Source organism: Oncorhynchus clarkii, chromosome 4 (assembly GCF_045791955.1).
Source record: "Oncorhynchus clarkii lewisi isolate Uvic-CL-2024 chromosome 4, UVic_Ocla_1.0, whole genome shotgun sequence".
Classification (NCBI taxonomy): domain Eukaryota; kingdom Metazoa; phylum Chordata; class Actinopteri; order Salmoniformes; family Salmonidae; genus Oncorhynchus; species Oncorhynchus clarkii.
This window is the reverse complement of record NC_092150.1, coordinates 48,951,888-48,977,861: the sequence shown is the minus strand read 5'-3', so window position 1 is coordinate 48,977,861 and position 25,974 is coordinate 48,951,888. Positions and strand designations below refer to the sequence as shown.

General features: G+C 40.0%; 2 protein-coding genes across 3 annotated transcripts in view; both read right to left on the bottom strand.

Moving 5' to 3' along the window:
* Positions 1-5,900, bottom strand: part of LOC139406909 (afadin- and alpha-actinin-binding protein-like) — a 32,043-nt gene extending 26,143 nt beyond the window's left edge. The window contains exon 1 of one of the 2 annotated variants that reach the window (XM_071150060.1): positions 5,806-5,900. The gene's annotated coding sequence lies outside the window, so the exon portion shown is untranslated. The remainder of the gene's footprint in view (positions 1-5,805) is intronic. The other variant, XM_071150061.1, reaches the window with a different exon arrangement.
* A 1,292-nt stretch (positions 5,901-7,192) lies between these two features.
* LOC139407997 (atrial natriuretic peptide receptor 2-like) lies at positions 7,193-25,410 on the bottom strand. Its single transcript, XM_071151842.1, has 21 exons — positions 25,261-25,410; positions 24,663-24,786; positions 23,113-23,217; positions 22,741-22,843; positions 22,148-22,293; positions 21,906-21,978; positions 19,930-20,074; positions 19,489-19,575; positions 17,812-17,955; positions 17,457-17,578; positions 15,436-15,580; positions 14,947-14,995; positions 14,740-14,847; positions 14,369-14,488; positions 12,089-12,182; positions 10,668-10,755; positions 10,269-10,408; positions 9,943-10,095; positions 9,120-9,218; positions 8,434-8,525; positions 7,193-7,559 (listed from the first exon to the last, which is right to left on the bottom strand). Exons 1-21 carry the CDS (start codon positions 25,383-25,385, stop codon positions 7,449-7,451), a joined length of 2,373 nt encoding a protein of 790 aa, XP_071007943.1. The 5' UTR covers positions 25,386-25,410; the 3' UTR covers positions 7,193-7,448.
* Positions 25,411-25,974: the final 564 nt, after the last annotated feature.

Below are 25,974 nucleotides of genomic sequence, written 5' to 3'. Positions count from 1 at the left end.
CATACCATCTCCTCATACTCTTATCACCAGCCTAATCCAAGAGACATAATATGGTATTTTATCTAAAGAAACAGACAGTCCCTTGTGCAATTAAAACAACCAATGGCTTGTAGGCTACCCTTTCAAAAACAGTTGACCAGATAAGCACTGAGGAAATGAATAATTGTAGGGTTAGCCTAGGGCTATAAAATGTAGGCTTTGTTAAATTTGAAATGGGTCAACAAAATGAAATTGAAGTAAACAAAATCACAATAACAAAACAAAAAATACAATTTTAGGAAGTGGGAAAACAATTTATGCATGTTGGGATTGTTTCAATCATTTATATTGCTTTACCACCCAAACCATTCAGGACCTTCTGGTGACACTTCATCTAATTGAATCTACTGGACAGATGGGGTGAACCTACCAAGCTTATTTAGGCTAGTCAGACACTTAATAAACTGACTGTTAATTAACTTGATAAATCCTGCCCACTGGGCACAGACGTTCAATGTCTAGTTTTGATTTACAATTGGTTGAGTTGTCAACTAACGTGGATTCAACGTCATTGGATTTAGGCCTAGGTTAAAAGTTGGGTGAAAAAAAAGTCTAAATGCCCTTATGTTGATGACTTCTTGCAAATCAAATTCATTTTTCACATTGATTCAACGCCGTCACATATTTTGGGGTTTGAAATTACGTGGAAACACAGTTGATTCAATCAGGTTTTTGCCCAGTGGTTTAGGTATAACTGCACAGCCAAATTTCTTCCATCTGATTGAGTTATCCCACTGGGCACAAACTGGTTGAATTAATGTTGTTTCTAGAGGTCGGCCAATTAATCGGAATGGCCGATTAATTAGGGCCGATTTCAAGTTTTCATAACAATCGGTAATCGGTATTTTTGGGCGCCGATTTTGCAGATGTAAAAAAAATAATGTTTTACATGTTTTTTTTTTATTTTAGACCTTTATTTAACTAGGCAAGTCAGTTAAGAACACATTCTTATTTTCAATGATGGCCTAGGAATGATGGGTTAACTGCCTTGTCAGCTCGGGGGATCCAATCTTGCAACCTTAGTTAACTAGTCCAACGCACTAACCACCTGCCTCTCATTGCACTCCACGAGGAGCCTGCCTGTTACGCGAATGCAGTAGAAGCCAAGGTAAGTTGCTAGCTAGCATTAAACTTATCTTATAAAAAACAATCAATCATAATCACTAGTTATAACTACACATGGTTGATGATATTACTCGTTTATCTAGCGTGTTCTGCGTTGCATATATTATATGCAACACTGGGTGATGATTTAACATAAGAGCATTTGTGAAAAAAGCATAATCGTTGGACGACTGTACCTAACCATAAACATCAATGCCTTTCTTAAAATCAATACACAGAAGTATATATTTTTAAGCCTGCATATTTAGCTAAAAGAAATCCAGGTTAGCAGGCAATATTAACCAGATGAAATTGTGTCACTTCTCTTGCGTTCATTGCACGCAGAGTCAGGGTATATGCAACAGTTTGGGCAGCCTGGCTCATTGCGAAGTAATTTGCCAGAATTTTACGTAATTATGATATAACATTGAAGGTTGTGCAATGTAACAAGAATATTTAGACTGAGGGATGCCACCCGTTAGATAAAATACCGAATGGTTCCGTATTTCACTGAAATAATAAAAGTTTTGTTTTTGAAATGATAGTTTCCGGATTCGACCATATTAATGACCAAAGGCTCGTATTTCTGTGTGTTATTATGTTATAATTAAGTCTATGATTTGATAGAGCCGTCTGACTGAGCGATGGTAGGCAGCAGCAGGCTCGTAAGCATTCATTCAAACAGCACTTTTGTGTGTTTTGCCAGCAGCTCTTCGCAAGCACAGTGCTGTTTATGGCTTCAAGCCTATCAGCCTAATGGCTGGTGTAACCGATGTGAAATGGCTAGCTAGTTAGCTGGGTGTGCGCTAATAGCGTTTCAAACGTCACTCGCTCTGAGACTTGGAGTGGTTGTTGCCCTTGCTCTGCATGGGTTACGCTGCTTCGAGGGTGGCTGTTGTCGATGTGTTCCTGGTTCGAGCCCAGGTAGGGGCGAGGAGAGGGACGGAAGCTATACTGTTACACAGGCAATAATAAAGTGCCTATAAGAACATCCAATAGTCAAAGGTATATGAAATACAAATGGTATAGAGAAATAGTCCTATAAATACTATATTAACTACAACCTAAAACCTCTTACCTTGGAATATTGAAGTATCATGTTAAAAGGAACCACCAACTTTCATATGTTCTCATGTTCTGAGCAAGGAACTCAAACGTTAGCTTTTTTACATGGCATATATTGCCCTTTTACTTCTCCAACACTTTGTTTTGGCATTATTTAAACCAAATTGAACATGTTTCATAATTTATTTGAGGCTAAATTGATTTTATTGATGTATTATATTAAGTTAAAATAAGTGTTCATTCAGTATTGTTGTAATTGTCATTATTACAAATAAATAAAATAAAAATTGTCCGATTAATCGGTATCGGCCTTTTTGATCCTCCAATAATCGGTATCGGCGTTGAAAAATCATAATCCTTCGACCTCTAGTTGTTTTAAAGTAATTTGTCCCTGCATTGTGATGTGGAATCTATGTGGAAAATACATTGGATTTGCCAAGTCATCCACACGGTTGTTGAGGGTGAAATTTGAACCACCGGATTATTTCATCAAGGTAACCAATTTTCCACAGACAAACCTTGTATACAATATGCTGAATTCATACCTTTGAAACAATGTCAGATCTTAAACTTTATATCCACTTTCAGAAACAAATAAATAGGCTGGGCAGCATCTCCTACCGAAGACATTATCTATTTATGGCTGTGAATTTGGTCTCCTATCCAAGGTTTTAAACAAGCCTGCTTAGCTTTGATACAGTTGAAGTCGGAAGTTTACATACACTTAGGTTGGAATCATTAAAACTCGTTTTTCAATCACTCCACAAATATCTTGTTGACAAACTATAGTTTTGGCAAGTCGGTTAGGACATCTACTTTGTGCATGACACAAGTAATTTTCCAACAATTGTTTACAGACAGATTACTTTACTTATAATTCACTGTATCACAATTCTAGTAGGTCAGAAGTTTACATACATTAAGTTGACTGTGCCTTTAACTGACTTGCCTAGTTAAATAAAGGTATAAAAAATAAATAACAAATGTAAAAAATCCGCAAATCGGCGCCCAAAAATACTGATTTCTGATTGTTATGAAAACTTGAAATCGGCCCTAATTAATCGGCCATTCCGATTAATCGGTCGACCTCTAATAAGAACATCCAATAGTCAAAGGTATATGAAATACAAATGGTAGAGAGAGAAATAGTCCTATAATTTCTATAATAACTACAACCTAAAACTTCTTACCTGGGAATATTGAAGACTCATGTTAGAAGGAACCACCAGCTTTCATATGTTCTCATGTTCTGAGCAAGGAACTTAAACGTTAGCTTTCTTACATAGCACATATTGCACTTTTACTTTTTTCTCCAACACTTTGTTTTTGCATTATTTAAACCAAATTGAACATGTTTCATTATTTATTTGAGGCTAAATTGATTTTATTGATGTATTATATTAAGTTAAAAGTGTTAATTCAGTATTGTTGTAATTGTCATTATTACAAATACATTTTAAATACATTTTAAAAATCGTCCGATTAATCGGTACCGGCCATTTTTGTCCTCCAATAAATCGGTATCGGCGTTGAAAAATCATAATCGGTCGACCTCTATTCAGAACATACAACATTCTATAAAATAACAGTGTTATTTGACGTGTCAAATAGTGTTGACAAGCAAAGACCCAAATGGCATTCCAATGACCCAAACGGCAAGTCGGTTAGGACATCTACTTTGTGCATGACACCGTAAATGGTCACCGTGTCTAAACACATATAGGACACAATTTTAGGGATTTTAAATGATATTATTAGTAACCAATCAGATCAGTGAAGCTAAAAGCAGTGGCGCTATTACTGTGTAACTACGGTAGGGCAACATCTCAACAATAGCGCACTTGGTAACGATAGTGTGTACCGGTGCTCGACCAGTCGCTAAGGCCAACATCACCCACGACAGAGAATGGTTGATTGTCAAGGGCAATGAATTCCATTGTCTTGGAGTTAATGGATTTCGCCTTTGAGTTGTCTCGCTGTAATGTTCTTACTCTTTCAAATGACTGCTCGATCCACACAGCAGACATTGTGGGCTGGGTTAGGAATGCTGTGTTGAACATGTAGCGCAAAATTTTACGTGGCGTCATTACTTCGTGTACCTATGTTATATAGGCATGCACGTCAGCTTTGACATCGTTTTTTTTTACATCGGCTTTAAACTAGACATCAGGCAGATAACGGCGTTGGCATTTTTAGCTAATATCGTCTGATTCTGATATGTTCACCGATATATCGTGCATCCCTAGCTATTAGGCCTAGATTAAGCACAGAGATAAAACATTAAGTTGTTGTATAAATACAACACATCTGACATTGTATTCCCATTTGAACTTTGTTGTATCTTTAAAAAAAAAATTATAATATAATATAATCAACAATCTTACATTGTTTTTCCATTGGAATTTGATTGTGCTTTTAGATTGTTTAAAGTATAGTGATAACACACTGGGAATTCAACAAACGTTATGCAGTCTTTATAAGTGTGAATAAAGGTTGATATCAATATTACACAAATGTCCACGTTGAAATAACGTTGAATGTGTGATTAGAAATCCACTTCCAATACCAGATTAAGTTCATGATACAGTGTCACACTACATCATCGAGTTTGAAACAGAGAGCCAGACTAAAAAAAAGTGGGACCAGTTGGTGAATGGTGGAAGGCTCGAGCTCCCCGAGGACTTGTTATTGATAGACTGGTTAGGGATAATTTAGCACATTATTGGACTAAAGGAGCCTAAAGTTACTCCTTAGTCCATGGACCTTACATGTTCTGTTCAAATAGCGAATTGGCCCTGGAAGCCAAATACTCTATCTAAACGTGAATCGAGTCTCAATTGCCGTACGGTCCTAGAAACAATTCCCTTTACTTTCCTATCACATCAAAATAATTTAAAAAAAAAAGCAAAATACACACTTACTATACATGTTTTAACAGTTGCAGCCGGCAGAATTTTTCAGTGACAACACGTTTGTGTCATTTACACACAGGCGTTCATTAACACAAGTAGTTCACTTTCTTCCGTCTGTTCTCCTAAAGAAGCGGCGAAATATGGCCATGTGGGAACCTTAACTCTATAAAGTTGTGTATTAATTTAACATTTTGTTTTAGGAAAATAAAATTTCGCCAGTATGAAAGGTCTTCCAAAACCGTGGCGCAAGCGATATTGCGTGTATATTTAGACAGAGCGTCGCGGCTCTTAACAAAACTCCTCACCACAAGACACCTGTGCTAAACATTAAAAAAACATATATATATTAAAAACTGTGCTAAACATATGGACGCGTCTTAACCAAACACAGATGCTTGTTTTCACCAGCCCGTTGTAGAACAATGGGCAAGGGGTAGCTAGCAAGACAACAAGCTGGAGCACTCATATATAGCTCGTCTAACAGCGCAGTTAATATCGTTTGCAGGACAGATTTTAACGCCTCAGTAGCTAGCTCGCTAACGATGACTTGTTTGAACGGTCAAACCAGGTACAGTAGAGTTAGCATGCTAGCTACTAACATAACGCCAATATCTAGACCAAGGGATATGCGAATGTCTCCTACATAGAACATTCTACAGGTGACGTGTAATAAAACTTAACCTACGTGTTATGTCATCATGAAGGTACCCTCGGAAAAAAACGCATAACCCGCTTGACGAGCTTGCTTGGCCTGTAGACTCCGGAGCTGACTAACCAAACACCTCAGGGATTGGCTACTGCGTTGTCAGGCAACCAACACCTCCTTACTCGATTGGTTGCAAACCTATAATATTTTCGACAAATTCCCAAACTACACTTTTAGCAAGCAATCGCATGTTTGAAGATGTTTGAAGCATGATTTCAAAAGGTTGCAATGACGTGGACTGCTTTTGCTCTTTCACCCAATCCTTGTGTACAATCACTGAACCATATCACAACCCTGTTCCTGGAGAGCTACTTTCCTGTAGGTTTTTGGAGTGAAAACCTATAGGACAGTAGCTCTCCAGGAACAGGGCTGGTGTAGAAACACATTTTCCATGAATTTACTAATACAAAAAATATCACTGCATGTGAATGGCAGGCTGTTGAAGCTAGATTAGTGCAATGCTTTTCACTGAGAGTGAGGGTGCATAGTGGTGCATCACCACTATTGTATCTGCAATGTCGCAACAGTTTTTTTTTGTTCTGGGTCAAGCAGAAATGTAGCTGCCATCAGGAGAGAAACCTTAAATGTAATGTGTCAAGTTTCAATTGTAGTAACATTGTAAATAACACATACTTTTGCCATATATTTTGAATGGTTTATTTAAGCAATAAGTCATGAGGGGTTGTGGTATATGGCTAATATACCACGGCTAAGGGTTGTTCTTAGATACAGCCCTTAGCCCTGGTATATTGGCCATATACCCCAACCCCCGAGGTGCCTTTTTGCTATTATAAACTGGTTACCAACGTAATTAGAGCAGTAAAAATAAATGTTTTGTCATACCTGTGGTATACGATCTGATGTACCACAGCTGTCAGCCAATCAGCATTCAGGGCTCGAACCACCCAGTTTATAATGCCAAATTATGTATTATTTGTGTTGCACCAGATGAGAAACATGTTATAAAGAAGTGAAGAAACTCAGAAGGATCACAGTTTAATTCTTATTTTGGTAGCAATGAGGTGTGTGGGAAATGCAGCAGAAAACACAACCTTCCTACCAACAAAAGGCGCTACATAGCAATACAGAACAATAACGTGCTTACAGTATTTTACACATGGAATCAAATCAGGTAAAGATAATATCAGAATATATTATATGCTACAACACTGTGCATTTCAATTCATCATATTGGACCATGTGGACAATTAGACTACCTATCTGCAATGGATTATTTTCCAGATATCCTATGGCATTTGGGGTGTGATTCTGGTGGTCATTCGACTTGTTGGCGGCAATGTTAGAGACGCAAGAAAAAATCATGTGACTTGTGGTTTGAATTCCACACTGGCTAATCTAATTTTGTGCTTATTCCCTCTCCCCCATCCATCTCCATTACAATATATAATATGAGTGCACAATACAAGTATATATCCACCATATGGATATGAATAAATATAATAACTGCCAGAACATAAAATCACTGTACAAACTCACAATACAGCTCCAAGACTCTCGGGCAGTATAGACATATATTTGACATCAATTGCACAATACAGCTGTTAAACACAAACTGTGGTCCATATATTATGAAGACAGAGACTATGAAGGCTAGTAGTTGGCTAGTTGCTAACTGGCACAGGGACTCCTCTGAACTCGGTGGATCTGAGGAGTGGGTCAGAGGATTCTTCTTTCTTTGCTTCCAGCCACCAAGTCGTCATTTCACCTTTTCCCTTTACAAACAAAGAGCAGTATCGTTGATACAAAGAAATGGAGGCTAAACTTGTATACATACACCATCCAAAAGCAGCATACTGTATGTCTGACATGTCTGACAGCCTATCAAGACCAATGACTGTTGTTTTGCTTTTTCTCTCTCCTGAGAAAGGGGCTGTATTTGGGGAGCATGTGTGTGTCCTTGTAAATACTAAATGAGGGCCATTAGGGTTGGTAAGGGACAAGCACAAAGCAGCTGAGGCCGCTCCCTAATGGAGACATGCAGTCTTTCAATGAGTATGAACGTTGGGCCCCATCCCATGGGATACACTTGCCCCCCACCCCCCCCCTCTCTGTCCACCCTCTACTAACTCCCTCCCTCCCTTCAAATCAAAGGTCTTCGTGACTGCATGAATACCAGCCCATGAGACGTAGGGGGTGAATATAATACATTTTTGTTTTTGGCAAGATTTCTACAGCAACCACCATGGCCAAGTCAAAAAATGCCCTTAACATAGCACACTCTTAGCACATCACTTTTTTTTAACCGACAGTAGCAGTTCACAGAACAGACAGATAATACTATATTGTAAATTTGCTAATTAGGATCAGTCTTAAATTAGGTCAAACTAGTAGTGTGAGAAGGTGATATGACAACACTATTGTTGGATACAGTTTGTATTTCATAGGCCGTCTTGCATATGGCCACTGTCTTTCCCAAACAACGACCATAGGAGTTGTCAAAAACATATTTTTTTGGCAAAGACAATGACCAGGAGTTGACAAGACAGCACAAACAGATCTGGGACCAGGCTAGATTTTCTCCTCATTAACACTTGGCAACTGTATCCTTATCGATACTAATGAGTGGGAAATGGCTGATTATCTTACCTTCACGTTTAGTGATCCTCGGCAGATCAGAGTGTAACCTCCCAGTGTGTTTAGCAGGTCAGCAGTGGCTCCACTGACCTGGATCTTCAGAGCTATGGACAGAATCACACTTTGTTTTATACTAGCTGGATTATAAATGACAATCTACAAAAGGCAAATACAGTGTTAGAAAAGTAACATTGTACAACAAGTAATTCAGTACTACAAAAGTAACGTTGTGCATCCTGCCCTATCACATGAGAAATAATATATTTTCATGTAGTAGCCTAAAAGCCACTGTTTCACGTTTTAAAATCACTGCCGCACGAGGGTCACTGTTTTCTACCCTCATTGTCTTTTTTTGCTTGGTTCCGAGGATTACAAGAGCTCAGTGAGGAGAACGGCTCTCTCTCGTGATGTAACCCCTCTGCAGGGTGCTGAAGAGCACAGACAGAGAAAATCCAGCTTGGCATAAAGGCAGAGGGGCTAAATCGGTGCCCCACCAATGGCAACCTCAGCTGCCACCCAGCCCATGAACAATATGCTCAACCTTAGCCAGGCTGAGTGGTCTGTAGAGTCAGTTGGCCTGTTAAAGACCCTGAATCAGATAAAGAATCAGAATATTTCACTGTTACTATGGCCTACAAACTGCACTCTCACAGAGTTTAAATTTATATACTCAAGGGTTGTATTTGATCTTTGAGTACCTTCGCTTGTTGATTCCATCCGCGATGCTGTGTTCACTGTATCACCGAATAGGCAATACCGTGGCATTTTGGTTCCCACGACACCAGCAACTACGGGTCCTGTGGAGATGTATTTGTATTTGATTTATTATGGATCCCCATTAGCTGCTGCCAAGGCAAAAAACATTACAATACATTCATAACAGATTTCACATCATATTAACCGTGTGCCCTCAGGCCCCTACTCTACTACCACATATCTATAACACAAAATTAATGTGCACGTGTGTATAGTGCGTATGTTATCGTGTGTTTATATTCGTATGTCAATGTTTGTGTTGCTTAAGGTGTATTTTTATCTGTTTTTTTTCTACTATTATTTTACTGCTTGCATGAGTAACTTGATGTGGAATAGAGTTCCATGTAGTTATGGCTCTATGTAGTACTGTGCGCCTCCCATAGTCTGTTCTGGACTTGGGGACTGTGAAGAGACCTCTCGTGGGGCATGCATTGGTGCCCGAGCTTTGTGCCAGTAGTTCAAACAGACAGCTCGGTGCATTCAACATGAAAATACTTCTCACAAATACAAGTAGGATTTAAACATGGGAAAACACACATTTTTTAATTTCAGATTGAATACATAGCACAAAATAAATGTACATTCTGTTAGCAAAACTGCCTAACATTTCAACAAGGGCAGACCAGATGCAATTGAGTTAGATATTTTGACCATTATTACCAATTATTACAATTATTCCACTCAAACAGTGAGACATCACAAGGTTTGTATTCAGTAGGCACAACCGTGTGCCCTAATGAACATAGCCCAGTTGGACTTGTTTACCTGAGTGTATGCCAGCTCGTATCCTCAACTGCGTGGTGGGTTTGTGTGGGATTTTAAAGGCATGGCAAACATTGACCAGACCCAGAGCCATGCTGGCGATCTCCCCCGCATGGTTTATGCCATTCTCATTGGGAACACCAGAGACCACCATGTCTGGAGGGGCAGACACATTTAGATCAATCTTGATAACAATGCCCAAACACACACACATGAATGGGTGGACAGACAAACTAACAGACAGAAGGATGGACAGATTGATGGAGACAGACAGGCAGTCACAAACAGATGGATGGAAGCAGTGACAGATTCTTTGCCATCATACTTACAAGCGTCTCCTATAGTCTCCACCTTGTAGACATCATAATTATCAATGATGTCATCAAACGTGGTGTAGAGCTGATTTAGAAAGTCCACCACCTGGTGAGGAGTGCTTGAGCCAGAGAGCTCTGTGAAACCCACAATGTCACTGCCAACAAGGAGAAAGAATTGTTACTCATCTCTAAATCTTTAACTTGAAAAGGTAGACAGTGGCAACTGGGAGGGAATCTGGATAGAACTCTCTTAATGTATAAATAAAAACCGAATTCAACACCTCCATAGGACACAATACATAAACTAATGTGGATGTACCACAATACTGCACTCTCTTATGACTAGATCCAAGAGTTTTTCCAGATCACGTGACCTGATTAGGAAAAACTCTTGGCCCTACAAATGACACCTGCCTGAAGTAGACTGTGGCATTGGAGTAGCTCTGAGCCTCTGCTGTGCGACCCTGACGAAGGTCATCGGCCACCGGCTTTGGTAACATACCTGGAGACAAGAAGTAACTTAAGATTCAAAACATTTTCCTGCCTTTCAAACTGTTTCATTCAGGAATTTTGTTGAATGTAGATATGCTGGTCATTGGTGTAACCAATGGCTTTGTATTCAAATAACTCTTTCTCTTCAAAACTTTTAAAAAAAGCAACATCCCAAAATTTTGGGAGCATTTGTGTTGTCATTGTGGTACATTCTACTTCTTTACCACTAGATGACAGTGGAGGCAACACCACACTAAATGACCAAAAGTATGTGGACGCCTGCTTGTCAAACATCTCATTACAAAATCATGGGCATTAACATGGAGTTGGTTCGCTTTTGCGCTATAAAAGACTCCACTCTTCTGGGAAGGCTTTCCACTAGATGTTGGAACATTGCTGTGGGGATTAGCTTCCATTCAGCCCCGAGCATTAGTGAGGTCAGGCACTGATGTTGGGCGATTAGGTCTGTCTCGCAGTCGGTGTTCCAATTCATCCCAAAGGTGTTTGATGGGGTTGAAGTCAGGACTGTGCAGAGCAGACCATTTCTTCCACACCGATCTCGACAAACCATTTCTGTATGGACCTCGCTTTGTGTATTGTCATACTAGCCCGAACCATGAAAACAGACCCAGACCAATATTCCTCATCCACCAGACTTTACAGTTGGCACTATGCATTGGGGCAGGTAGCGTTCCCCTGCCATCCCCCAAACCCAGATTCGTTTGTCAGACTGCCAGATGGTGAAGCGTGATTCATCACTTCAGAGAACGGGTTTCCTCTGCTCTAGAGTCCAATGGCGGTGAACTTTACACCACTCCAGCTGATGCTTGGCATTGCGCATGGTGATCTTAAGCTTGTGTGTGGTGCTGTAGTTGCATCCAGAGGCAGTTTGGTACTCGGTGGTGAGTGTTGCAACCGAGGACAGACGATTTTTACGCGATACGCACTTTAGCACTAAAGCAGTCACGTTATGTGAGATTGTGTGGCCTACCACTTTGAGTCTGAGCTGTTGTTTGTCCTAGAAGTTTCTACTTCACAATACCAGCACTTAAAGTTGACCGGGGCAGATCTAGCAGGGCAGAAATTTGACCAACTGACTTGTTGGAAAGGTAGCATCCTATGACGGTGCCACGTTGAAAATCTCTGAGCTCTTCAGTAAGGCCATTCTACTGTCATTGTTTGTCTATGGAGATTGCATGGCTGTATGCTCAATTCTATACACCCTTTAGCAACAGGTGTGTCTAAAATAGCAGAATACACTAATTTGAAGGGGTGTCCACATACTTTTGTATATATAGTGTAAGAAGCCATATCGTGGACCATTTGTGGTTTCATGTACTTACTGTATAGCAAACAGTCTGTCTTTTGTTTCTCTTGGAGAAGATCCTGTGTTCTCTCCGCTACAATGGCCTCTAAATGCTTACTGTACTTTTCCATCTAGAATTGTAACATACATCATGTTATGCAGTGTACGTATAAGAAAATATACTGTATGTTGCTAATTATGAAAGCAGTTCCAGAGATCCATACACAACAGATCTCCATTTTGATCTAAAGTCCAAATTATTTTATATTACAGATTTGTGATATTCATGACATGTATTGTGATAAACATAATAATCAGTCTGCTGATTTTCTTTCTCCAAATATATAACATTTTCAGTAAGGGCTCTATTCAATCTGTATGGAGGAAGGTCAGCTTTACAGCGTGATTTATTTAAATTTAAATTTAAAGGAAATGTTTCCACGATAAACGAAGACTGCATTCACGGTAAATGCTGCACAAGTCGGCTCAATCGGAAATTACCTTTACATTTCTATCACGCAATCAGTAACGCTTCAGCAATGCAGATTGACTAGAGCCATAAATTAGAATTTTGTCCACAAATGTACCAACGTTTCTGTTATATGTTAATAAAACGGGTGGGTCCAATCCTGAATGCTGGTGAAAAGCGCATTCCAGACAGTGTCTATTCCACAAGTTGCTACCGGCTAAATCTATGACGTTAAAATGCCCGTTTACTTTGTTCCATCTGACTGCGCAATCCACTCTCATCATCCCAGCTAGGCCAGTTATAAACTTGATCTCCACTATAAAAAGCATCTAGACATTATCTATATTTCTTTTAGACTAACATTTAGTTTCAACAGTGGAGATTTGTATAAACCTTGCTGTCTCCAACATTTGCAACATTGTTTCAATAATCAAATTCGATCTCCAGCTGTCCCATTGAAATGAACGAGTCGGGACGAAACAAACAGATAGGCAGCGTTTCTCAGTAAGTCTAAATCATTAATCAGCTGGCATCATTTTTATGGATATATACAAAGAAACGTAATTTGAAAAAAGGTCAAACGAAATGAAGTGCAGCAACTGTAGTTTGCAGTCTTTCCAGCGTCAATTTGAAGTGATTGTGTTAGCTGTGGTGTTGGCTAACTCCTCTGAACAAGTGTCCTGACGAGTGAGCACATTTTCTATGCCAGGTGAAATCGCGCCTCATTAGCTTATTGTTATGTATGTATCCAATTAAATGTCACTAGAAAACAGTTAAACAAATGCAAATGAAGCTACTTTTTTGTTATTCTGACTGTACTTTTTAGCCATAGTTGGCCAGCTAGCAAGCAAGGGATAAGAACATTGCTAGCCAGTATGAAAATGGAACATTTAGAATGAACGACTGGGTCCATAGATACTGAACAACACCAGCCGGCTTGGGTAGCAACACTAGAATTGTGTCTGGACTATATCTGGTGGAAGGATGAAATAATATGAATAAATTAATCAAAATAAAGTTTTTAATGAAAATATGTCAATCATTATTTGAATATGTTGGTAACCCGTTGTAAAAAAGTGATAATGCCCTCGAACCCCGTGTTTGGAGGATATATTGGCACGGTTTGACCTCGACTTCGTCTCAGGCCTAACATTGCCCATGCCAATATATCCTCCAAACACCGGCTTCGAGGGCATTATCACTTAAAAATGATTTATGATTAGTGAATGCCTAATGTAGTTATTTTCTTAGATAGGCCTACTTCTCCCGATTAGCTGAAATCGTATTTTTCAAAGCCATTTTAGCTGTTACGCTAAACCAGGGGAGAACCAGGGGAGAATGACTGCCCCCCTCATTCAATCCACGAATTTCAAGGCGGACCGGGGTACTTCAAGCATTGTTTGCGGAAAACAGGATCCCCCATTATAGTGAAGGAGAAAAGGGCAATCTAGAAATAAAAGGAGTTCACATGTGGTAGGGATTAACCATGGCCAGGAAATGAAAAGGAAAGGAAGTTAGGAAAGGAATCTCACTCAGAAAGGAGGATAGGAAAGGGAGCGCATCCGGGTCTGTACCTGGATGCATCTCCAGGGAGGCCCCGGCTAAAGCCAGTGTGAGAAAATTGCTAGCAATTGTTTGTGCTATGAAACTAAATAAATACTGCACTCTGACCCACAAAACTTGTTTGTTAGATTAAGGATTGTGCATTAAGAAAAAGTAAGGAAAGTGAACTTCAAAACAATATGTAGTTTTATTGAGATTTGCAGCTGTTGGTAAGTAATGAATTTGTTAGCTACTGAAATAACTTACTCATCCTTTAAGTGGCCAAATGTTATATCATAGCATTACCAGATTCATCATCATGTCCACAGGGCTGACTTTGTGTGGGTTCATTTTATCCAGCATCTTCTTCACCTGCTCAAAAGTTGGCCTCAATGTGACATTTTGAGACCAGCACTTCTTGATCAGCTGTTGAAGTATTAGAGTAGAGATACAAAAAAAAAAAATTGCATCTTTGGCACACTTACAGTACAACTAAAGGATTTTACTTTACAAAACTTGAATGGTGACATACATAAACATGAACAAAGAAATACAAGGTAAAAAAATATTTGGGTGTAAAATGCTCCTTAAAATGCTTAAATGAATAGATCTGAATCCTTGGACAAAGTATATTAAATAATAAGCCACGGCAAATGTCAGTGGATTTTGTCACAGACCTCACAGTAATCTCCCCGGTCAGGACAATCAGTATCCGCTTTCCCAGCTTTCAGTTCAGGCAGGGAAGGACGCCACATGATATCCAACTTCACGCCCTCTGTTTGGTCCTGTCGGAGAGGTGTTCGTAGAAAAGAATGTTAAACAAAAACCTAAGCGTGCCTGGTCAAAGGTCATTATCATTAGTATTATCTTTGCATCATACTTACTGAAAGGAGGTCAGAGCGAGTGGCAATCTCAACTAAGATGATAGAGTAGCTGGGGAGGAGAAGACAGAAACCATTGAACACATCTAATAACACCAGATCATACAGATGGTATCACCATATCCCAGATTTTTCATGCATGCTCTTTTATAGCCTACATGTCTGACTCAATTTAGCATAGCATAAAACTACTGACATATAGTAAATCACTTTGGATGAAAAACTTGCAGGTACTGTTGTGCTGATTTAAACAACATGTCCATGGTCTAGTATTTAAGTCATTACCATACCAGCATAATAATATCACATACAGTAAATACAATTGTTATCACCAGGGTCGGGCTTAATTCCATTTCAACTGTAAATTCACAAAGTCAAATTTGAATTTCCCTCATTACTTTTCAACTGACTGAATTGAAATGGAATTAGTCCCAAACATGGTTATCCCCATGGTGCAACTATATAATAGCTGTCGCAGTTGGGCTACAGTACCTGTAAATGTCAGCAGCCGGAGTGACATTAGAGCTGCTTCCCAGGAGGACCTCAGGGGCATAGTATATACGGTAGGTATCCTCACAGTGGAACCCATTACTGACTACCTCAAAGTCATCCTTTCTGTAGGCTGTCAGGCCATAGTCTGGAACAACACAGGATAAATTCAATTTTCAAATGTTTTCTTTTGCTTTTTTACTGGTCCTGTGTACTCACTAATATAAACCAAACATAATATGCTACAATACAATAACATCTTAATTGTCCTTTGTGAAATAAATGTTGCCTTTTCTTTCTTATGTTGTTCCAAATCTCTGAAGTTTATATACACCTTAGCCAAATAAATTTCAACTCAGTTTTTCACAATTCCTGACAATTAATCCTAGTAATAATTCATTGTCTTAGGTCAGTTAGGATCACCACTTTATTTTAAGAATGTGAAATGTCAGAATAATAGTAGAGAAAATGATTTATTTCAGCATTTCTTTCTTTCATCACATTCCCAGTGGGTCAGAAGTTTACATACACTCCATTAGTATTTGGTAGCATTGCCTTTAAATTGTTTAACTTGGGTCAAACATTTCGGGTAGCCTTTCTCAAGCTTCTCACAATAAGTTGGGTGAATTTTGCCCAATTCCTCCTGACAGGGCTGGTGTAACTGAGTCAGGTTTGTAGGCCTCCTTGCTCGCACATGCTTTTTCAGTTCTGCCAACACATTTTCTATAATACTGAGGTCAGGGCTTTGTGATGGCCACTCCAATACCTTGACTTTGTTGTCCTTAAGCCATTTTGTCACAACTTTGGAAGTATGCTTGTGGTCATTGTCCATTTGGAAGACCCATTTGAGACCAAGCTTTAACTACCTGACTGATGTCTTGAGATGTTGCTTCAATATATCCACATAATTTTGCTCTCTCATGATGCCATCTATTTTGTGAAGTGCACCAGTCCCTCCTGCAACAAAGCAGCCCCACAACCTGATGCTGCCACCCCCGTGTTTCACGGTTGGGATGTTCTTCTTTGGCTTGCAAGCCTCCCCTTTTTCCTCAAAACATAACCATGGTCATTATGGCCAAACAGTTCTATTTTTGTTTCATCAGACCAGAGACCAGACATTTCTCCAAAATGTATGATCTTTGTCCCCATGTGGAGTTGCAAAACGTAGTCTGGCTTTTTTATGGCGGTTTTGGAGAAGTGGCTTCTTCCTTGCTGAGCGGCCTTTCAGGTTATGTCGATATAGGACTCGTTTTACTGTTGATATAGATACTTTTTTTTACCTGTTTCCTCCAGCATCTTCACAAGGTCCTTTGCTGTGTTTCTGGGATTGATTTTCGCACCAAAGTGCGTTCATCTCTAGGAGACAGAACGCGTCTCCTTCCTGAGTGGTATGATGCCTGTGTGGTCTCATGGTGTTTATACTTGCATACTATTGTTTGTACAGATGAACATGGTACCTTCAGGCATTTGGAAATTGCTCCCAAGGATAAACCAGACTACAATTTTATTCTGAGGTCTTGGCTGATTTCTTTTGATTTTTCCAGGCACTGAGTTTGAAGGCAGGCCTTGAAATACATCCACAGGTACACCTCCAGTTGACTCAAATGATGTCAATTAGCCTATTTTCTGGAATTTTCCATGCTGTTTAAAGGCACAGTCAACTTAGTGTATGTAAACTTCTGACCCACTGGAATTGTGTTATACAGTGAATAATAAGTGAAGTAATCTGTCTGTAAACAATTGTTGGGAAAATTACTTGTGTCATGCAACAACAAGAAATTTGTGGAGTGGTTGAAAAACAAGTTTTAATGACTCCAACCTAAGTGTATGTAAACTTCCGACTTCAATTGTATATACTCACACGAGAGGCTTGAAACAACATAGTGTCAGCTGCAGAGGAGTTCCTCTGGAGCAGGTTAGGGGTTAAGTGCCTTGCTCAAGGACACAACAGTAGAAGATAAAGGCATGTTGAGATATGGTGCCTGCCTACACACTCCTACAGAGGGAAGTCTTAATTGTATCACCTGAGATTTTGCAAACCCAGCGGTCGTCAATGACGCAATTCCTTGAGTGAAGTCTGCCATGAAACATCTTGTGTTGGTGGAGATAAGCCATTCCACGGGCTATGTCAGTAGCAAAGGACAACCTGTGTGCCAGCATAAATTAAGAACACAAAGAACATAAATGAAGAACACACAAAAAAATGGTTCTATTACATCACGGTCCCGACACATATTGAGCCTAGTTCTAGACTAAGAAGCATGTTTAATGGAAATGCATTTAGTGCAGGACTAGGTTAATGTCCAGGAAACCGCCCTACACAGTGCAGTATTCTCTCTTCAGACAGATGGTAGAAAAAGCTGATGTCTTGACATTCACCTGAACCCCCAGTTGATTGGCACATCCTCATTCAGGAGGACATCAGCCAGGCTTCCTTTGGGGCAGTACTCAGTGATGATACTGACGTAGGGGACCTCAATGGAACCACCAATAAACTTGGAGAGATTTGGGTGATCCAGTTCCCTAAGGAAAAGCAATGCCATATCTAGAAATGAACTAGTGGTGCAAATGTGTCATATCCAATCAGACCGGACGTCAACAACAAATCAACATCCAATTTTAGTTGACGTTGAGTTGTCAACGAAGGTGAATTTATTTGAAATAAACCAAACCTTGAAATCACCCTGCCGTTGATATGTTGTTGAAATCTAGGTTGAAATTAGACAAAACTGTACGTTCAACATTGAATTGTGATGTTAAGAGAATGTTGACATAGAAACGGGGTTGACATGAAAACACCGGATTTTCGTCAGTCTTTATTCCTTATGAAAAATATTAATAACCATCCACAAATGGAGCCAAAGAGGGCGCTTTTGGTCATTGACTGCAGGAAAGGTCTACATAGGATTATGTGTTTACGTGCTGCTGTGCGTTTTGTTGCCAAACTTATTTTGCTACCTGACAAATTCACGTTTTGTACTTTTTAATTACCATTTATATTTTTTGTTTTTCCCTCATTCAACTTTTTCACTCCAGACGTTTTATGTGGACATGGTTCGTCAGGACTTCCAACAGCCGAAGCTAAGTAGTAACATTAACATGATGCCTTCTAATTGCAGTCGCTGTACTCATAATATACAGGAGAAGGATCACCTTACGGCAAGGATAGCTGTGCTGCTAGCCCAGCTTCAGACGCAATCGTTAGGCAAGGGTAATTTCAGTTTAGAAAAGGATGAAACGGCGTCTGTGCCACCAGTAAGTACAGATGGTACCGTTAGAAGTATAAATCCCCTGGCACGGTCAGACAACTTTCTCATGGCTTCTGGAGGGAAATGCTGTAGGAATGCTCAACCGGTGTCACTCATTCAGCCGACAGAAACTTTCAACCGGTTTTCCCCATTAAGCAGCAAGTCGGAGTCAGAGGCCGAGCCTTCTCTGGTACTCCTGCAATACATACCTACACGTACGCTACGGTCACAAGACGCGGGCCTCCTAATTGTCCCTAGAATTTCTAAGCAAACAGCTGGAGGCAGGGCTTTCTCCTATAGAGCCTCATTTTTATGGAATGGTCTGCCTACCCATGTGACAGACGCAGACTCAGTCTCAACCTTTAAGTCTTTACTGAAGACTCATCTCTTCAGTAGGTCATATGATTGAGTGTAGTCTAGCCCAGGAGTGTGAAGGTGAATGGAAAGGCTCTGGAGCAACGAACTGCCTTTGCTGTCTCTGCATGGCCGGTTCCCCTCTCTCCACTGGGATTCTCTGCCTCTAACCCTATTACAGGGGCTGAGTCACTGGCTTTCCGGTGCTCTTCCATGCCGTCCCTAGGAGGGGTGCGTCACTTGAGTGGGTTGAGTCGCTGACGTGGTCTTCCTGTCTGGGTTGGTGCCAGGTTTGATGTTAATTCAACATGCTTTTGCCTGATGGGATACTACCATGTGACTTTTATCAGATCTTCAGTAAGTGATGAAAATGTTGCATGAGATCAATCAAAATATATACTCTAGGTAATTGTGTCTGTGTATGGGGTTTTAGGAGTACACACGTTGTACTCACCTCACTTCTTTCACCTCCCTCCTGATAGATTTGGAGAGGGTGAAGTGTTTATTCTGGATGTGTTTCACTGCTACAGTCCTTCCATCACTAACCAATAGAAAATAATGACTTTTTTTTAGTTATCAAGAAAAATAACTTACTACACGTTGACAGATGCAAAGCAACAGGTGTTAAAATAAACATGTTCCTCATACAATAATTGTCTGAGAATATAGTTGACGACTGATAGGTGCACATTGGATAAGTGCATGTACTCCGTTTAAGTGCATTGCAGTGCACTAGTTCTGAATCAAATACATTATTATCAATAGCCGTGAATATCTCTGCATGCTCCACTTTACAGCAGTCCCAGGCCGCAGTACTTTCCCCCTTCAACTGTGTAATAAATACCATGCCTTAGACATGTGTTATGCAGTACAGTGTTCAAGTAAGACGTCTTACTAAATGGCAGGTTGGATGAAGCTCTGTTTGAAGGTGGTGTTGACCACAGTGCAGACAGTCACGTCTGTAGTTCGGCTCACACTGGAGTTACTCTTCACCGGCTGGAGACTGGTCGTACTGCAGAAACCCATGTAACACACTTTACCTGCGTATGCCAAAAAAAGGAAACTATTAGGTATAGAAATGTATGTAAAAGACTCCATTCCCCGGATGGCAATATGTGTGCAGCATTGAAGAAAACATGTTTGGATGCGTTGACATGCTCCTTTACATTAATTAATTTGCTATATTGTGCGAGATATGTTAAAGAAACAAAAAAATAATCCTGCAAATTACAATTGTGAATGCTACAAATTACCATCCCTGGACAATAAAACCAGTGGCAAGAAAAAGTATGTGAACTCTTTGGAATTATCTGGATTTCTGCATAAATTGGTCATAAAATAGATCTGATCTTCATCTAAGTCACAACAACAGACAAACACAGTGTGCTTAAACTTAATAACACACAAATGATTGTATTTTTCTTGTCTATATTGAAAACATAATTTCAACATTCACAGTGTAGGTTGGAAAAAGTATGTACCCCTAGGCTAATGACTTCTCCAAAAGCTAATTGGAGTCAGGAGTCAGCTAACCTGGAGTACAGACATTGAGACGAGATTGGAGATGTTGGTTAGAGCTGCCCTGCCCTATAAAAAACACTCACAAAATTAGAGTTTGTAATTCACAAGAAGCATTGCCTGATGTGAACCATGCCTCGAACAAAAGAGATCTCAGAAGACCCAAGATTAAGAATTGTTGACTTGCATAAAGCTGGAAAGGGTTACAAAAGTATCTCTAAAAGCCTTGATGTTCACCAGTCCATGGTAAGACAAATTGTCTATAAATTGAGAAAGTTCAGCACTGTTGCTACTCTCCCTAGGAGTGGCCGTCATGCAAAGATGACTGCAAGAGCACAGCGCAGAATACTTCATGAGGTTAAGAAGAATCCTAGAATGTCAGCTAAAGACTTACAGAAATCTCTGGAACGTGTTAACATCTCTGTTGACGAGTCTACGACACGTAAAACACTAAGCAAGATTGGTGTTCATGGGAGGACACAACAAAAGAAGCCACTGCTGTCCAAAAAACAAACATTGCTGCACATCTCAAGTTCGCAAAAGAGCACCTGGATGTTCCACAGCTTTACTGGCAAAATATTCTGTGGACAGATGAAACTAAAGTTGAGTTGTTTGGAAGAAACATACAACACTATGTGTGGGGGAAAAAAAGGCACAAAAATGAAAAATTATTCCCAAGTTTATCAGTATATTTTGCAGGAGAATGTAAGGCTATCTGTCCGACAATTGAAGCTCAACAGGAGTTGGGTGATGCAACAGGACAACGGCCCAAAACACTGCTTCAACAGAAGAAAATACGCCTTTTGGAGTGGCCCAGTTAGAGTCCTGACCTCAACCCGATTGAGATGCTGTGGCATGACCTCAATAAAGCAGTCCATACCAGACCTCCCAAGAATATTGCTGAACTGAAACAGTTTTGTAAAGAAGAATGGTCCAAAATTCCTCCTGACCGTTGTACAGGTCTGATCCGCAACTACAGAAAATGTTTGGTTGAGATTATTGCTGCCAAAGGAGGGTCAACCAGTTATTAAATCCAAGGGTTCACATACTTTTCCACCCTGCTCTGTGAATGTTTACATATTGTGTTCAATAAAGATATGAAAACATAGAATTGTTTGTGTGTTATTAGTTTAAGCAGATTGTGTTTGTCTATTGTTGTGACCTAGATCAGATTGCATTTTATGACCAATTTCTGCAGAAGTCCAGATAATTCCAAAGGGTTTACATACTTTTTCTTGCCACTGTATGTATTGAACTGCATTGCATAAGCAAGCAAGCAAGCAAAAGAGTTCACCTGTTTGCTTTTTTCACTTATTTTCTCTTTTATAAATCTCAGATGACATCTCATCTTACCAAACATTATATTTTTATAGTTGATAATCCAACTTTCGTCCCAAAACATCTTCTGTTTCTGGTACTGGAACCACTATAGAGAAAGAGAGAAGACATCTATCAAAAACATCTGCATTGGATGAGAATGATTTGCCTGGTCATGACCAAACTCTGAAGTGAGTTTGTTTTGTGCCTGGTCTGGATGCAAGAGAATATAAAAAAAGTAGTATTGTTTGGTGTATATGTTTTGTTTGGTGCCTCACCACCATGGTTAAGATGAAGCCACCGAAGAAGAGTGTGACGGGCAGTCCGATGGCCACCTTGATGGTGATGGACATGGGGCAGGCACCACAGTCCGCCGGGCACGTGAGACAGTTCTCCTCCAGCTCGCAGACGTCATCCCCACACACTGAGATACACACAGACGCACACACACACACACACACACACACACACACACACACACACACACACACACACACACACACACACACACACACACACACACACACACACACACACACACACACACACACAGATGCACACTCACACACAAAATCCCATGTAACTATTATGGCACAAGAGTGCCTTGAAATAACTACTGGGAACCTGGGAAACCAGCTGGCTCATCAATAACATTAGCGTGTCTATCTAAGCATCAAGAAGAAAAGATTACCACTACGACCCAGGCTAGAGTTTAACACTTCTGTGCAGCAACAACATCCTAATGTCTGTATTCTTCCGCAACAAATAAAGAACAAAGTTTGGTGCTCACCACAGGGGTGAGCCTTGAGTAGCAATAGCAGTTTTGCATAATAACAAATTGATACACTACTGGTGTTAGCAGCACACTGACCTTGAGCACTGACAACCAGCACCTTGGACTCCAGAGCTGCATGCATATGTCCAATTTTGATATGTGCAATGACTGAGGTCACTCCTACATGAATCAGAACCACCTGGATGGGACCGTGATTAAAAACTCAATTGTCAGATAGCTACCAAAGCACATAAAGACAACATGAGCACTATTGTTTACTAGTACCCTTAACACAGTATCGTGCCCATACTGGCTTGGATATTTCTTTTCACATTGTCCTTTTCTGCCCAATTCCAAAAACAATGGTGGATACTTAACCAGGCCAGAGCAGTACAGCTTGGTTTGGTTCAGCTCAGTTCAGCTCAGTTGTGTGAATAGCCCTTACATTTACTTTGCAGTGGTAGGTACCTTTGATGTCCAGAACTTCTTGCTCATCTTTCCTGCTTTGGACACGGTGTGTGTCACAATCTTCCCGTCATCAGGGATCCACGGGCCACAAATACCGCCGTGCCTCTGTGGGGGCGACATGATTGGGTTAGCATCATAATCAAAACCAATCTAAATCCTTCAATCTTCCGCAATGTTATACCATTGTACTCAACAAACAGTGATTGGTAGGTGGGGGAGAGAGAATGAGGGCTAACAAGCAGAGATGGACAGTTTTTTGACATCTACTGACAATTTTGAAATTTGTTTTACTCTGGGCTGAACTACACTCCAATGGATTTTGTAACAAGGTACTTTTGAGAGCTGTCATTTGTATTTTCAAAATACTTGTGTATACCATTTTTATTTTGGATCACGATTTTGTGGCTCTCTTTCACACTACATTGGTATCAGAAGTCTTATGACACTATTGTGTGAAAGAGTGTCTGTTAAATTAACTAAATGTAAATGTACATGTTACATGGTAAATGGTATGTTTATTTTCACACATACTGTACATTTAGCAGACATTCTTATCCAGAGTGACTTACAGTCATGTCACAGTCAAAGCAAGTAAAAGGTTTCTGTAACTGTTACTGAGAATGTTGTTGCTGTACGGGCCGGCTATTTGCAAATGTATTTCTTTATTTTAAAATGCAAAATACATGTATTTTAATGAAATACATTTCAAAATACAAGTATTTTGTAGTTTATTTAGATGCATTGATCTTCAATGTATTTTGTAATTCTTTACCATCCCTGCTAACAATACATTCATGCCTCTGATGAGACATACTTGATGCCTTTAGGTCCTTTCCACACAAATCAAATGTTTTAATGTCAGCAGCATGATAATGGGCTGGCCTCAGGCCTCAGTGTATCTGCAAGGCTCTCAGCTGCCCATGTAAAATAGGGCAGCTTTTCCTCACACACAAAAGCAATTCGAAGGGACTCCAAATGCTACTGTTGCTACCATTATCTTTTTTGTGTGCCTCTAGCCCAAAAAGTTCCTTAAAGTCAACCCCTATAGCCCCCACCCTGGCCACTTGAGTAGACCTAAAAGTATTGAATAAAATAATAGAATAGCATTATTGTCCATTTGGTTAGACCAGAAATGTATCTTCTGTCTATTTCCCGACAACTTCATACATACACATGTTGAGAGCTATGCCCCTGGATAGGTGTTATAATATGATACATACCATTCAATCAGAAGGCAAAGTGGAGGCACAATATTACTATTGCTCACACTTATCTAATCCTCTTACATCTATCAAGTAGCCTAGCCTGCATCTGTCTTCCCCCTCAGTGTACTTTCATCAGACTGGCAGCGACCCAATACAGACAGGGAAGCCCAGGATCATGTTCATTAAGCCATGAAAAAGAAAACATTTTAAAACGTTCTGAAATTGAAAACAAAAATTAACATTTCTTATTAGACAAGTCCATTTAGTCTCTCCCTGTTTCAGTCCGTTTTCTTACGTTTAGTGCCCAATGAACACAACCCAGATTTTTAGGGTGACAGTACTGACCATGAGAGCCAGAGGGCAGGAGTGAATGTTGGCATGGTAAATGCAACAGTTGATCTCGTTGGCGCTGTTCCAATTTGCGGGACAGTCGTGCTTGTCACAGAACCTTTTGGCTTCGGAGGCGTTGCTGCAGAGTGGTGGGTAGATAGACAGATAGATCTTTACAGTCTGTTTAAACAGCAATTATGTACAGTATCTAAAGGCATCCAGATATGAGGCTAAAGTAAAACACAGGAGATTCACGGGTAATATATTTAAAAGGCCCTATAGGATATACTTGGTTACCTCAACAACTTTTTACACAAATGTTGACAGAGTAAATTATATATTTTCACTAGATTGCGAAGATATGCCTCAAACATTTGCATTATAGATTGGACTTTTCAGTGTACACAGTAGATGGCAATCTACTAGATTGGATGCACAGTAGATCTACTGTGTACACTGTAAGGTTCAATCTATAAAGTAAATGTTTGAGTATCTTTCTCTGCATTCCCATTCCCAGTACATTTTTAATCTTCCTCATGTTGTGGTCATTTCAAATGTATGGACGGATAGGCAGATAGGTTTGGCAGGGAGTGAATTATAGACATTGGCTTACCTGAACTGGAATATTTTGTTTTTGACTGCATACTCGTAGAAGTCGTCTGATGCCGTGATGGTGTAGGTGACATTGAACTCCTCCCCGTCCGTCACTTTCTCCGGTGGCCGCAGCACCCATGACATCTCCAGCCCTGGACACACAGACACACAGACAGACAGACAGACAGACAGACAGACAGACAGACAGACAGACAGACAAACAGACAGGACAGACAGGACAGACAGGACAGACAGAGACACACTGTTGAGGAAGGACTTTTTTGTGTGTATTCTCCAAGATAAGGAATCCACTGACACCAGAAATTATCAAAGCAATATTTCTGCACTTTCTGACCATCAAATTATTAGCACTACAACAACAGCCCGCCTTCCCTCCTTTAAGCCAATTCCACACAATGAATGGGGTTGGACTTACCTCCACAGTTGATCATGTTGTAATCATTAGGGCTATCTAATGGCCAACAGTCATACTCGGTGTTATCCAGATCATGCCAGCAATCGACAACCTACGTGCAACAGATTAATCCATCAAAAAGCTTAAACAAAGTATAGTATATAAAGTAAATAAATAAAACAATAAAATAAAAAGTAACATTTTTGGCCCACCATCGGATTTAATGTGACCTCACATGTGCGCTCAGACTCAACACTAGCCTGTTTGGTAATCTGTTGGCAAAATCAAAATTCAAAGAAAAGCAGTGAATTCATAATA

What these genes read in the sequence shown, in the direction of transcription:
- LOC139407997 (XM_071151842.1), bottom strand. Translation starts at nt 25,385, where the DNA reads ATGTCATGGGTGCTGCGGCCACCGGAGAAAGTGACGGACGGGGAGGAG. An exon ending in AGAAGTTCTGGACATCAAAG is followed by an intron (nt 22,844 to 23,112) that starts GTACCTACCACT and finishes GGTCCCATCCAG; the next exon opens with GTGGTTCTGATTCATGTAGG. An exon ending in GCTTCATCTTAACCATGGTG is followed by an intron (nt 21,979 to 22,147) that starts GTGAGGCACCAA and finishes CTTTCTCTATAG; the next exon opens with TGGTTCCAGTACCAGAAACA.